Here is a 13,588-nt window from a genome sequence, read left to right on the forward strand (position 1 = left end):
CCTTATTTCATACATAAGATGGCAGATGAAACAGTTGGATATGTTTCCATCAGAGGTCATTTGATTACCGGAAATGAATCTATTTCCCAGTTTACTATAAATCTTATTTACATCCGGTTCGACCGTGGGCGTGTACACTGTGTTGCCAAATTATGTTTATGAAAGTGTGTTTTTGCTATTAAATATACACCTTTGTTTCTCGACATTTTATGAAATTGATACAAGTGAATAAATATGACTTACTGACATACACGTGTTCTCTAATTTAATCTAGAAGTATCATAAGCATTAAATACTAATTTTATTCCCATATTTCCTTGTAGTGTTTTTGTCAAACATGGCAATAATGATTTGCCGAGTTATCGCTGCGTTCTGTGATGTTTCCTGCAGATGTCAAGAAGCAAGGGTGCAAATTACGTTTCCTATTGGCTGTGGTGATCGGTATATGTAAGGCAACGTGATTTTTGATATGTGCATGGTACATGGTGGTGACATGCTCAGGCTCATTAAGAATTATGGAAACAGAAAAACCTTTCAAAGAAGGACATTTGTTGTTCCCACCCCATGGTGTTTTGGGACAGCTAAAGGTTAGTTTCATTTACTGTACTGCAATGTGAAGAAACAGTGGAAGAATATTCGCATTTGTGTGTATATTGATTTTGACACGGTTTGTTAAATTTGCTGCTAACAACAAAACAAGTATTAATTTTGATGTACTTTATGATGGTAAATCAGTTAATGAATAATAGCATCTAAATTTAGCATGCTTTGCCAAGAGGACCATGATACTACTGTTGAAAGTAGATCTTGTTAACCACTTGGACACAGTGTGACTTACAATTCAGTAGTTAGACAACCCTTAAAATTGTCAGGGTGCTGTGTGTTCAGATATTCATTGCATTCTTGCCAAGTTATGTCTCCACCTACTCTTTCTTGCCTTTCTGTGTTCAGTATAACCAGCACATTTACCACCCATTGTGACAGGTACATAAGCTGTTGTGGTTGTTTTAAAATATGGCTGCTAGAGAGAGGTGTTTCATAACATTAAAATTATTAGGGTGGCCAATTGAACCAATACTTGCAAAACCAGTGATTGCTAGATTGTTATCAGTGCAAGAATTGTATGAAACTAAGAATGTGTCTTATCAAAATGATAGTTATAAACATATTTGTGAAGTCCTTACAAAGTCAGTTTTAGTGTGACTGAGGGCACTTATGAATAGTTGATATTTTAACTTGGTTCTAATGACACATTTAGAGTTTGCTTAGGTTATTATATGTTATTAGAAATTATGTTATCATATTGTTATTATTAGTTTATATTATCTCAGGTTAATGTTTGAGCATAATTAAAAATATATATTTTATGGATAAACTTTATATGGTCACAACCTTTTCCAAATCCTCTATAATTGATTTAAGTTTATACATTTCCATTTATGTTTGCATCTTGCAGAATCCTGTATCAATTTATTAATGTGCCAGCTGGTTATGTAGTATCATGAGTATTTGTTTTATTTGTACAGTTTATTTGAACATCACTTATTCAGTTTTTATAACCTGAGCCTTGTGTTAATTTCAGAAATCATGGCATAAGAAATTCTGTCAGCTGTTTAAGTCAAGCAAGAATGGCATTGAACGATTGGAGGTATTTGATAATGAAGAGGAAGTATCAAGGAATACAACTGTTAGGATAATTACCTTGGAAAATTGCATCAAAATTATGCAGGATGCTCAGAAACATCAACCAAATGTATTTGCTGTAAGTGTCTTACTATTGGATAGTGCACTGCACTGGAAAATGTTAATACCTGTCACTGCTGTCGCTGTAATTTGGAGAATCTTTATTTAGTTACCTGTAAACCTTTGCATAAAGCTCATTAATATTAAAATATTTTCACAGCAAAAGTTTGATGTCCTTGTATTAAAATGTTATCACTGATGGTAAATTGTATGTAATATGGGTGTTCCTCTGCAGAAAAATTATGTAAGGTTATTTGGAGGTATAAATGTTGTCACGAAAGAAACAAGTGTAGTCACTGATTACATTACAGTATATTTCCCCAAGTCTGACTCACTCACTGAACAGATATTTTATTGCATGACAGATTGTCACGAAGTCTGCTATCCATCACTTTGCTTCTCTGTCAGAGAAGGAGATGTCAGATTGGATATCAGCATTTCAGTCTGTTGTCTTCAAGGATGACTGTTCAAGACATACCATTGAAGAGGACAATGACTTGTATTGCTCCTCAGGTGAAGGTTAGTATTCAGTTTCAGTGTGTGCATGTTAATTTTTGTGTCATTACAACTTGATGTGCACCTACTATTTTGTCAGTGGGCCAGTCTTAAGATCAGTATATAATATTATGTTTGTAAGCATCTCATCAGATGTGTAAGATTCATTATGACAATTTTGTAATCCTAAGAAATCATTTTTCATATACTTGTAGTTGCAGCTATGATCATTCAACCATCTGTACTCCATGCACTAATGTACATAATTACAAGTACTTATACTAAAAGTGAAGCACTAGGAAAACACACCATGTTAATCATTCACCTGAAGACTAGCAGATACAATTTCTGAAACAGTGTTACTTAAGATATTTTAGCAGGCAAAGTTTCACACAGTATCTAATTTCTTCTTGATACAGAACTTGGTAAAAGTGTGAATAACTATGAATTGCTGTTAGTGGAAAGATGTTTTCAAAGTTTACAATAAACCCTTGAGTTTAGTACATATAATTTTATTACAACATATGCTGTGTATACACCAGTTCTAGAGTGAATATTTTTGTCTAAAATCTTTCATTCACAGTGTTTTATAATTTAGTCTGTAGTTCAAAATGTGTTGCTATAGGAAGTAAGAAGATTGGAATACAAATGTACAGTTTCTAGATGTGCATCATGCATTTCTGTTCAATTCTGAATTTATTCATGTTTCTGATGTCTGCCAGGTGTATTCACTGTGAACTTGGTGCCTTCAGAAGCATCTACACGCTGCAAGTTGGAACCAGGACCTTATACACTAGTGGTAGCTTCAGCAGCCATACAACTTCGTGACAGTCAGGAGCACCGCCTCCTCTTTACCTGGCCATATCGCTATATTAGGCGGTATGGGTACCGAGAAGGCAAGTTCATTTTTGAAGCTGGCCGTAAGTGTGATACAGGTGAAGGAGTTTTTCATTTGGAGCACTCAAATCAGCAGGAGATATTCAGATGTCTCTCTTCTAAGATGAAGAGCATGCGGAAGCTCTTGTCTGGTGAAGCGCCATCCACACCTATCATTATGTGTGGAGATAACCAGTTCCAGGCTGCTCTCAGTATGGAGGCAAGATCTCGGAGTCCTCTACCTCCTTCCCCAACAAGTGCCACGCCTATACTTGACTTAGATATCAGTGCCATGTCACAGTCATCCATTAAGCCATTAATTTCTCCAATTACAGAAAACAAGCCTTTAGTAACTAACAGTACTCCTCCATTAATAAAACCTAAACCAAGGCCTTCCAAGCCACCTCGAAAGCATGTCCAGCCTACCGCCACTCCGAAGAAAATTAAAGAATCTGATGATTTGGCGTTGGATTGTGGTGGATTTGGAAGGTATAGAAAGCTTCAGAACAGTTATATTCTGCCTGTACTAGCCATTCCTTCAGCAGTTACAACACCTGTTTCTGAGAATCCTAAACCTTTAGCATATGATAAAGTGGAGATTCGTAAAGAGGCATGGCGTACTATGGGAGTAACCGACTTAGCGCATACTGAACGTCAGTTTGTTGCAAGTGACACTGAGGAGGAAACAGATGGAAATCCTGCTGCAGTGCCAGAACCTGTAAGTAGTAGTTCAGTCAGACCTCCATGTTCAAAGATCTTGCTGACACAAATCTCAAGCAAACTTGAATCCATGGAGGATTATGACAAACTGCAGCACTTTGGGTCATCATCTAAACTCAATAGCAACCCAGGGTACCGGCTTATTCCTCCAGCTAGTGCCCCACCCCCTGTTCCAGCAGTTCCAGTTGACCTACATCCATCCTGGAATGAGTATGATGTCATAGATGAGAAGATGCAGGCATGCCGCATGGCTGATGACTCTCATCATGGTTATGGCATGATACGTAAGAAATCAACTCCCAATGCTCAAAATGATCTCGGGCCCAACCACAAAGTTTACAACGAACAAGAATATGCTGTGGTCCAAAAGCCAAAAAGAGTCTAGTCGTGTCACCATTGTACTTCACATCTGTGATGCAGTATTCTTATTTTTTAATAAATATTTGTATTTATATTTATCTAAAGATTGAATCTTTCTGAGAATTTCCTGAGGTTAGTAGTGGAGATTGGTTTCTTTGGAAAATTGTCATTTAGGGGGGATGTAGGTATAAATTATATTGCTTCCTGTCCCATTGAGATTAAGGGAGATGGTTATGTCTTCTTTAATTTTGAAGATCTGAAGAAACTACCTCACATGCTTGTATTTGACTTTTCTCATTCTTGCCATGTAATTTGCAATATGTTGTCTTTCCCCGAATATGTATTTATCTTTAGGTTTTCTTAGTTGTCTTTCATCACTCAAAAGCTTTCACAAACATTTACTTATGCAGGCAAGAGAGTAAAATGAAATATGTGTTTATCTGAAAACAAATTGTTGCAAATGTCCCCCACTGAAGCAGACTTATAAATAATGTGAATAGTTGACAGTTCAGTTACTGGCAGGGCAGGATTTTTTCCTTCACAACATCCAGACCAGCTCTGGGGCCAGCAATACAAGATACAAAAGTTTTCATCTGCACAAGCATTTACCCAATGCTGAGGTGTATATTAAACAGGATGATTTTATGGTTTCATTCTTGACCTGGGTGACAATTTTCTATTGGGGGATGAGCAACATTTTTAATTGGAATTGTTTATAAATAAGAATCTGTACACAGGTGGATAAATAAAAAAGTTTTTTTTTTTGGACAGTAGGATAACATATTCAGTATTTTTTAATTTAATGAAATGATTTTTGAAAAGGTACAGGGGTCTCCCTACCTTTGAACTGCATGTAGAGTACTTAGTAAAGGTCCCGTGAGTAGTGGTAGCACCTAAATGAGTGATGTGTAAGCCGAGAGAGGGGAGTTCAGTAGTAGTGGGGGTTGTATAGCCTCAGCTGCAGTGACAACCAATTTAAACACAGCTAGAGTTACAAATCAACCGAAGCTGACACCCCTTTAGCGTGTGCTTCGGACAGGTCCATCTCATATGACCAAAATCAGTCCTTTGCGCAAGTGCCAGCACATCTCGCGCGACCTATAGACTGAACAGTTGAGAGGGGGAAACAGATAAGCAATATTTTATTAGCTTTGAGGATTTTATATAGATATTTTGTAGGTTATTGTATTAAAAACAGTCAATATAATTATCAGTTCCTGTTGAATTTGCCTAGTGCCTTATATGTGAGTTTAGGTAAAATGTTATAGATTAGTATGCAGTGTACAAATGTCCCATTTATACACTTTCTAGCACATAACACGCATTTGAATTACTTAAACATGCCCAAGTTTCTAACATGTCAAAGGTACACGAATATTCTATGCAAAAGAAGCCAATAAATCTTTATGCTTATCAACAGTTCTCGTTCTTTCAAAGTTTTGCTGATATGTTTGTTCTTCCATGCAATACATTTTTATGTACAACCACTCTGACAAAAGATGTTACTAATTCCTGTAGGGAGGTAATTTCTTTCGTGGTGAGTGTCTTCTGTGTTAGTCTAGCAATGGAAAGTCTTGTCTTAAATTATTTAATAATAATTGATGGGCATACTAACTGGCCGTCAACGTAACATTTGATTAAGTCATAGAAGCTTCTGTGAATGGATCATACACCTTTGTAGTTTCCATCTTTTATTCCAGTATTGTAAATTGCTGTCTTGCCAGGAGTACTCTGTCCTTGTGATATTTGAGAATATGATGGCAAAGTAAAGTGCAGGGCATTACCTGTATATATGTCAAATAGACTTAATGAGTGTACTTAATTCAGTTTGTTCATACACACTGTTAATATGTTCTAAAGTTAATCTTTCCTAGAACACTCATGTACATATTTCCACCACTTAAAAATTATGCTCCCACACATGGTTTAATATGTTGCTATTGTTAGAGAACTGTGTTTGTGCTTTTAACCCTCAGTAATTGTACCTAGAAGCAAATAAATGTGCAAGATGCACAAACTATTGCAAAGGTTTAAGTGTGTTATGTGCTGGATATTATGGCAACAAGTTTTTGTTGGAAATAACAGCAGTTGAAGTAATGAGTGGTTAATGAACAAAACTATATATCTTGTTGTAAGATTTGAGGTTTTCACAGCGGTAAGTATGAAGATTTCTGTCTTCTGGGTTGTTGTGCTGTGTAGTCTGGTCGATGTTAACCAACGTTTCAGAGGGTGATGAATATTCATATTCATAGCCCTGATGACGGAGGCAGTATGACCTCTGAAACGTTGGTTAACATCGACCAGACTACACAGCGCAACAACCCAGAAGCCAGAAATCTTTATATATCTTGTTATACCAAGCATGAGGGTCCAGTTATGAAGTTGATTTATATGTTAATTGTGAGTTAAAATGTTAGGATCAGTAAATTTTTTGTGTACACTTTTTAAAGTATTGCTGTTTCAGAAATGTTATAGCAGTATTCAGTTATGTTAATTACATTGTTCAATATTTTTCTAAAAAGAAAGATCAATGCTACAGATAAGAACATGTCCAAATTCTTAAATGTCAATGTATTGTTTTCATTACTCTTGAAATTCTACACATTATCACACCATTTTGTGAGGAAGCAATGAGAATGTTTCCTGTGCCGTTGCCAGTTGCCTTGCTGATAATGTTATTGTTCAGATTAATTACTGTTTGATAATAATCACATTATTCCACTATTTCTTCTTGTTTCTGACATCATGATATATAGCTGTGACAGGTTGTTAGGCCAGTCTTGGAATCAGTCTGTTATTTCCTTGAGAATTTTATACATGAGATTCCAGTATCTGTAAATACTGTAAGTGAAACTGAACATTTTGTATAATTATTAAACTCCTTAACTCTTGGTCAAGCAATATTTGAGTAAGAGGTGAGGCTCCAGATGGGAGGTAAGGTTGTGTTATGCTGGTGGGTCAGTGCTGGCATGTGTCAGGGGCAGTGACAGATGTGTATGGCTTGATCATTGGTCAAATGATGACCAATGCAGGAGAAACCAAAGCACTCAGAGATAAACATTCCCAGTGTCACTTTGTTATCCACAAATTTCACATGGACTCCCCTGGTACTGATCCTGTGACGGCATCTACCATATTTTCTGGTGTATGAGGCGCAGTTTTCTCCCTAAAAATGACCAGAATATTAACAGTGCATCTTATACACTGGCAGATAATGATGATGTACATATTAAAAGCCATCGTTAAAAAGCTGTCTTCCTGGAAGTGACTCCTTGATTATGGTTTGTCCTTTCCTCTTTATATTGGCCTTCAAATCTGGTTCCTGTATTTTATCAGTTTATAGCCTAAACATTTTTGAATCTTTGATGTGCATGTCTTTGGGTTTTCCTTGTACTTATAAACCCCCTGCCTTATATTTTTCTGTCATTAGTGTATAGATTTAAAAATATTTCTTAATTTTTTCTTCCAAAATTGTTGTGTGTCTTATACACCAGGAAATATGTTGACTGCCTGAGCTGTCTCACAGTCACTGTTGTTCGATGCCTGATAGTGGTATTACATGTTACAGCATGATACCTTACATGTCTCCAGCAGAGAAAGCACTTAAAACTGTAGTCCATTTTTTTAAAACTTATATTATAAGTACAGATTTATAGTTTAATAACTTCTTTGTGACTTAGGGTTTATTTTCAGAAATTGTTATAAATTAACTGAATAATAGTTACCTTGCAGTTTAAGTTGTCTTTGTGCTCATATAAAGGATGTAAAAAACAGATAGAAATTGGGTTTTGGATTTAATACATTGTACAGTCTGTCCCAAAAAGATTTATACACACATTCAATGAATGAAATACAGAAATTTTAATAAACTAAACCATTACATATATCAGCATTAGTACTTTGTGAATTAGCTAAATTAGTGTAGATGTTCAAAATCACCACCATAAGCTTTGTGGCACAGTTGACAGCAGTGGGCAACTGACTTACAAGTGGCCACCAAAGATGCTGCTGTGTATTTGGGACAACCTGTATAGTCATTTCCCAATGAATTTTATCATTGTGATAAATTAGCGGGTAAGTTATAAAATAATACTTTAAAATGAAGAGGAGAATGTGTGATTTAATAATATTAAATATATGCAATATAATACAGTGTCTGTTCTAACAAACCATTTGGTGACATACTTTTTCAGAAGATAATTTCAGTAACAAAAAGTTTAAGCATGTAGTGAATTAATTTATTTTAGTGTTTTTTAAAATCTTTAAGGTACATATTTTCATGTCCTCTTGCTTTGCTGCAGTTTTGATCTTACGATGATCAGAACTTCAAAAAGTGTTACTTGAGAAGTTCCACCACAAATTTATCTGTTGAATTATAACAAAATTTTGTGTTGCAGAAAGTTTTTTGGACAACACAATAAGCTATTAATTCATAAATACCAGTAAAGCTAAAGGAAAGCTGTCCCACTATACACCATGTAGGCACTAGGGGGAAAGGTGGTCTACTCATGCTTGACCATGGGGGTGATTTGGTCAGCATCACGCCCCAGCCACGCTTTACCCCCGGGAAAGGACCCTGGTACCCATTGGATAGGAGGCTGAGTGGGACTCAGAACAGGTCTGGACAGAGGCTAGAGAAAAATCCTCTCTCCCTGTCAGGGATCGAACCCCAGTCGTCCAGTCTGTAACCAGTCACTATACTGACTAAACTACCCCGGCTTATGTTCATAAATACCTGTCTGATGAAATCATCTCTATCTGAAGATAGGTATGATTTCTGAAGCCCATAACATTAAATTTAGTTCTGGTGTTGACGTTTTGGGACACAAGTACTTATAATTCCAAGAAATGGGAGACTTTTATAGCCAAGTAAATTATCCTTATCTCCACATACATCTGTATTGTCTAAGTGCTGAAGTAAGGAAAAATACTTCAGATATTTTTGTAGTTTTCATGTTCATGTTTTATTTTATATATAACTCAGAAATGTATATCATTTATCCTGCAGTTAAGATTGTTGAAAGATTGTGTTATAATGAAATTGTGTACCAAAGCACTTTCTTCTATATTGTATTATTTGCAACCATACTGTCTTTCTTTGAGTGAAATTCAGTCAAAAGTCTTGTTTCTTCCTCTCATTCTTTCCCAATTACTTTATATGATATCAAGTCTGTATTCACAGAACATGTTTTGGTCAGCATTTTCCAACCATTTCTGATGCACAGACCAGTAAAACAATAGTGAATTTTGCATGGACTGTTGTCCTGTCTGTCTCGCATTATACAATAAGAATCTAAAAATATTCTAAACATGTTTATTTACAATATAGGAATTAACACCATTGAATGATATTCAATTTAAATAAATGCCAAAAATCACCATTGCTGATGATATGCAATTAAGAAGTATGCACAAGGTAATATTAAATTGACTTGTCTGTCAATAAGAGGGCAGAAACAACAGAAATCTCAATAAAATTGCATAGTTTGCAACCTTCACCTAATATTGTTAGGGTGATCACATTTAGGAGGAGGTTAGTGGGATATGTAGCATGCATAGGAGAGATGATAAATGTATACAAAGTCAATTCCTTTTATGTAGGAAAATGTATTATCATCTACAGGTTCAGTGCCATTAACTCCTGCCATTCCAAGTTCAAAACCTTATGCCAGTTTTCCATTTCTTTGGTAATTCTAAAGGATCTATCCAAAGTTCTGTGGTACATTTTGTAATATGCTAGTTTTCTTTATGTTAAAAGGGTTCTTATCCCCTGTTCAACTACCATACTAAATGACAACCCAATATTAGCTTTAACTGCTTATTTAATAGATTCACAAATGCTGGAGGCCATATCCATCTGCAGTCTGTGTGTCATTCTATGGTGAAAAGGGGCCCATTTAATATGGACCTTATATAAGGGTTAAGATAGACTGAAAATAATGTCCTTTTTTACCATCATGTAATTTTTCTTGTTGATCCCTGTATGTGAACCTGCACAGGTTAACAATACTTTTCGGGAGCTACATGTGTGGAATGAAGCATTATTATCTTTTGTAGACAATGTTTTCCTATCATGATGAACTTTTGCAGCATTATTCTCCAAATGCCTTTTGTTATTGAATATGTGCTATTTCTTGCCCCACCTTCCACTTTTGATAGGTTAGGAAAAATCTTTTGGTATGATTATTGATGTCTGATGAAACATAGAATTTTGCATTAAATCCAAGACAGACTTCATTGAAAACCTATAGAGCCTGATAAGAATTAATTTCTGTGACCTTCATCTATGCCAAATACATTTTACCACACAAAGTGTCTTAGGTTCAGATAACATAAATCATACAATGGTGTGAACAAAGTACTTTATAGCAGAACAAATATTTAATTGCAAAAAATGTTAAGGAAATGTGAAGGGTTTAGTGCCAAAGAGGATGTTTCTCCATTAATATAACATTGGGGAGGGGGAAGTAAATCATTTTTGTAAATGTATGTTAAATGTTAATTCACACATACTAAAAATAATTAACGTTTTTGTACTAATAATCTAACTTGGTTTGCTTAAATCATGTATTCTTTCTGCACCTAATCTTTTGTTTTCTAGTACTAGATTACCATTAAACTAGTGTAATTTTCTGTAACAGTGTTATTGATCAGCATTAACTGAAAATTACTTGAAATTTTTTTATCAAGTAGTCTTATTAAGTGCCTTACGACAGAACTGCTAAATTATCTTAAAAGGATATTTTAATTTATAATATTGTAAACTGAGATTCTAATGACTTTTGGAAACCATCAAGTGCACATACATGAAACAATTATATTACATGAGAAATTATATATATGTTCCAATAACAATGAAATAAAAAAGGTTTTAAAAGCCATTAGAACTGTTTGAGCACAATGTCTTATTTATGATTTACTGAATGATACTGTCACTAGCTCAGTTTATATAGTGTTGAGTGATACAATTATTTGTGAATAATGAATTGGAAAGACTGTGGAGGGAAGCAGTCTTGACCTAAATGGCATTTGCCAGGATGGACTGAGAAAACCCATGAAGTACCATATACAGGATAGCCAGTCTCCATTCTGAGGTCTTAATTCAGGGGTGCTAACTTCTATGGCTTCAGTGCTCAATAGCATGTTATCACAAAGGACCAACTATTTATTATTTGTATTTCCCCATAATTATGTATCGTATGTGTTGCAAAACAGAAGAATTTGGCAGTAATATAGGATACGTGTCAAATACGAATGCAGTATAAATCTGAATACTTGTCATTTTCTGGTCCTATGTCTTTATCTCATTCTATATACTTCATCACAAAATGTAGCCTAGTGGGAAGAAAACCTGCTTCACATTTGGGAGGGCCCAGAGACTGGCTTTGAGGTTTTGTGTGGTTTTCCTCAGTCCTTCCAGGTAAATGTTGGGATAGTACCTGAAATTATGCCATGACATCTTGCTTCCATATACTTTCAATTTAATTATTTGTAAACTGATGCTGTATAGTCTGAGCTACTGACAACATTGTTAAATAAACTACAGAACAAACAATTCTATAATCTGAATAGTTGGGCTTTTGGACTTCGTCTATTGTCTGATGTTATAAATTTACACTACATTTTGAGGACCAGATCTGTCCTTAAGGTGAGGTGTGGTAAATAATTTTCCACCTCAAAATCAGTTCAAAAGTTTTCATTAGTCATCTGACATTACATAGTCTTACCTACTAACAGCATAATTGAACTAAAAACTAATAAATAATGCTGTACCTCACAGCTTCAGAGTACTGTATACACATATGTGTGTGTGTGTGAGCTATTTTTTTAATAGTCTTACATTTGTGTGGTTGTACTTTCTAGCATAAGAAATTCTTGTGGAACAAGGTGGTTGTTTCCTATGTGCAGGTTGGCTTCATCATTTCCTGCATCTCTGACTGCTTTCAGGAAAATGTTAATACCTTGTGTTACAGGTGAGAACATTTTGGCTTTGATACGTTGCTGTAGGGGTAACAGAAAGACAGCATTACGTGCTGCTGGACACTTAAGGCTTTGTAACAAAGGGCGCTTGGTCCACCATACTGTATCATTTTTGTTGAATTGTACTACTGCAGGTGGAATTCCCAGAAATATTTTCACACATTCTGGTAAACTGCATACATATTTTGGAAACTTTCCGCATGAATTCTTCTCTATCATCAGCTCACCTACTTGTGTGTCAAAAACATTATCTATCCTGACCCAGTATTTGTGATACAAACAAGCTGATAAAAGACGACTATCGTGAATTACTTTCTGGACCTTACTTTCTAGGACAGATCGTAAGCCAGCATCAAAAGCTGCCATTCCAAGTTTCTGGATGTCAAACTGGTACACACACATCTGTATGGCTATACTAAGGAGTGTTACTTGATAAGACATACCAACACTACTTGCACCTGTTGCATCGATTCCAATCACTGCCTCATTTTTAATAGCTTCTATAGCTTTGTTGAAAAATTTGTCAATACAGTCAATGAGAATTGCACCATCAGCCACACCAATTAAAGTATCATATTCTTCTGCTGTTAGGAAGTGGTCAATACCACAACTGTGCCATTTGTTTTGCAAATGAGATGGAGTCCTGGAGCATCCAGACTTTTCCATGATTTCTTCACTTTCTGCGTGTTTGACATATTTCAGAATGTATATACGTTTTGCTTCATTTATGTAGAAGTGATATTCTCCATGAAATTCTTTTCCCAAGGGATAGTGTACAGCCCTCTTCATGGTTATCATATTGTTCCCATGATCAAATGAGTCAACAATTCCTTCAACTGTAACATTTTCGGTTTCAAAAAATATCTTCTCACCTTTAAAGTCTCCGTTTAGAAGGGGGTCCATTTTTAAAACAACAAATTCCGAAACAAGAACGCGAATGTCTTGTTGTTAGGAGACACTATGTTTAAATTGTTGAATGCGAATTTTTAGAAGAAATTAATTGCGGGACTGTCCATTTCGTACATCTTTGGCTAAAACTGTATTTTCGGGATGACACAAAAAAGAACTTGCAGTTCAAGCAACTAGCATCCTGGTCTTTCGTGCCTTTTAAGCTATGGATGTAACGCCTTCATGAGTGGCATGTAATATTTATTGTACCCGCCATCTGAAATAACCTTCACGAAGAAGAGCGTATGGACACATGTTTCCACATACACATCAGTTAGCAGCATACGTGGAGACATCTTCACACGATTTATAAGAACTTCCAGTATTCTGTTATTCACAACAGATTTAGCAAGAAGTCGGCAGCGATTGACAAGCCACATGATCAAAGCAACTGGAACATCTGCACGTATCGTGATTATATGAGTGTTGATATTAGTGTCGTTATGTGAAAATTATTGTAAACATA

The 13,588-nt window shown here is 35.5% G+C and overlaps 2 protein-coding genes across 4 annotated transcripts; one reads left to right on the forward strand and one right to left on the reverse strand.

Annotated features, from left to right (window-relative positions):
• Nucleotides 1-85: 85 nt before the first annotated feature.
• Dok (docking protein homolog) lies at nt 86-11,086 on the forward strand. 3 transcript variants are annotated; one of them, XM_022070895.2, is made up of 5 exons: nt 86-224; nt 324-587; nt 1,583-1,762; nt 2,109-2,262; nt 2,961-11,086. In XM_022070895.2, exons 2-5 carry the CDS (start codon nt 483-485, stop codon nt 4,217-4,219), a joined length of 1,698 nt encoding a protein of 565 aa, XP_021926587.1. In that variant the 5' UTR covers nt 86-224; nt 324-482; the 3' UTR covers nt 4,220-11,086. The 3 variants fall into 3 exon arrangements, with proteins under 3 accessions (XP_021926587.1, XP_087200870.1, XP_087200862.1); XM_087344744.1 differs by having other exon boundaries at nt 391-587; XM_087344736.1 differs by lacking the exon at nt 86-224 and having other exon boundaries at nt 236-587.
• LOC110833177 (piRNA biogenesis protein EXD1) lies at nt 8,295-13,531 on the reverse strand. The gene has a single exon (XM_087344752.1). It carries the CDS (start codon nt 13,075-13,077, stop codon nt 12,031-12,033), a length of 1,047 nt encoding a protein of 348 aa, XP_087200878.1. The 5' UTR covers nt 13,078-13,531; the 3' UTR covers nt 8,295-12,030.
• Nucleotides 13,532-13,588: the final 57 nt, after the last annotated feature.

The sequence above is a fragment of the Zootermopsis nevadensis genome, unplaced genomic scaffold, assembly GCF_977971745.1.
Source record: "Zootermopsis nevadensis isolate Lab colony 2312 unplaced genomic scaffold, Znev_1.0 Znev_ptg000001l, whole genome shotgun sequence".
Classification (NCBI taxonomy): Eukaryota; Metazoa; Arthropoda; class Insecta; order Blattodea; family Termopsidae; genus Zootermopsis; species Zootermopsis nevadensis.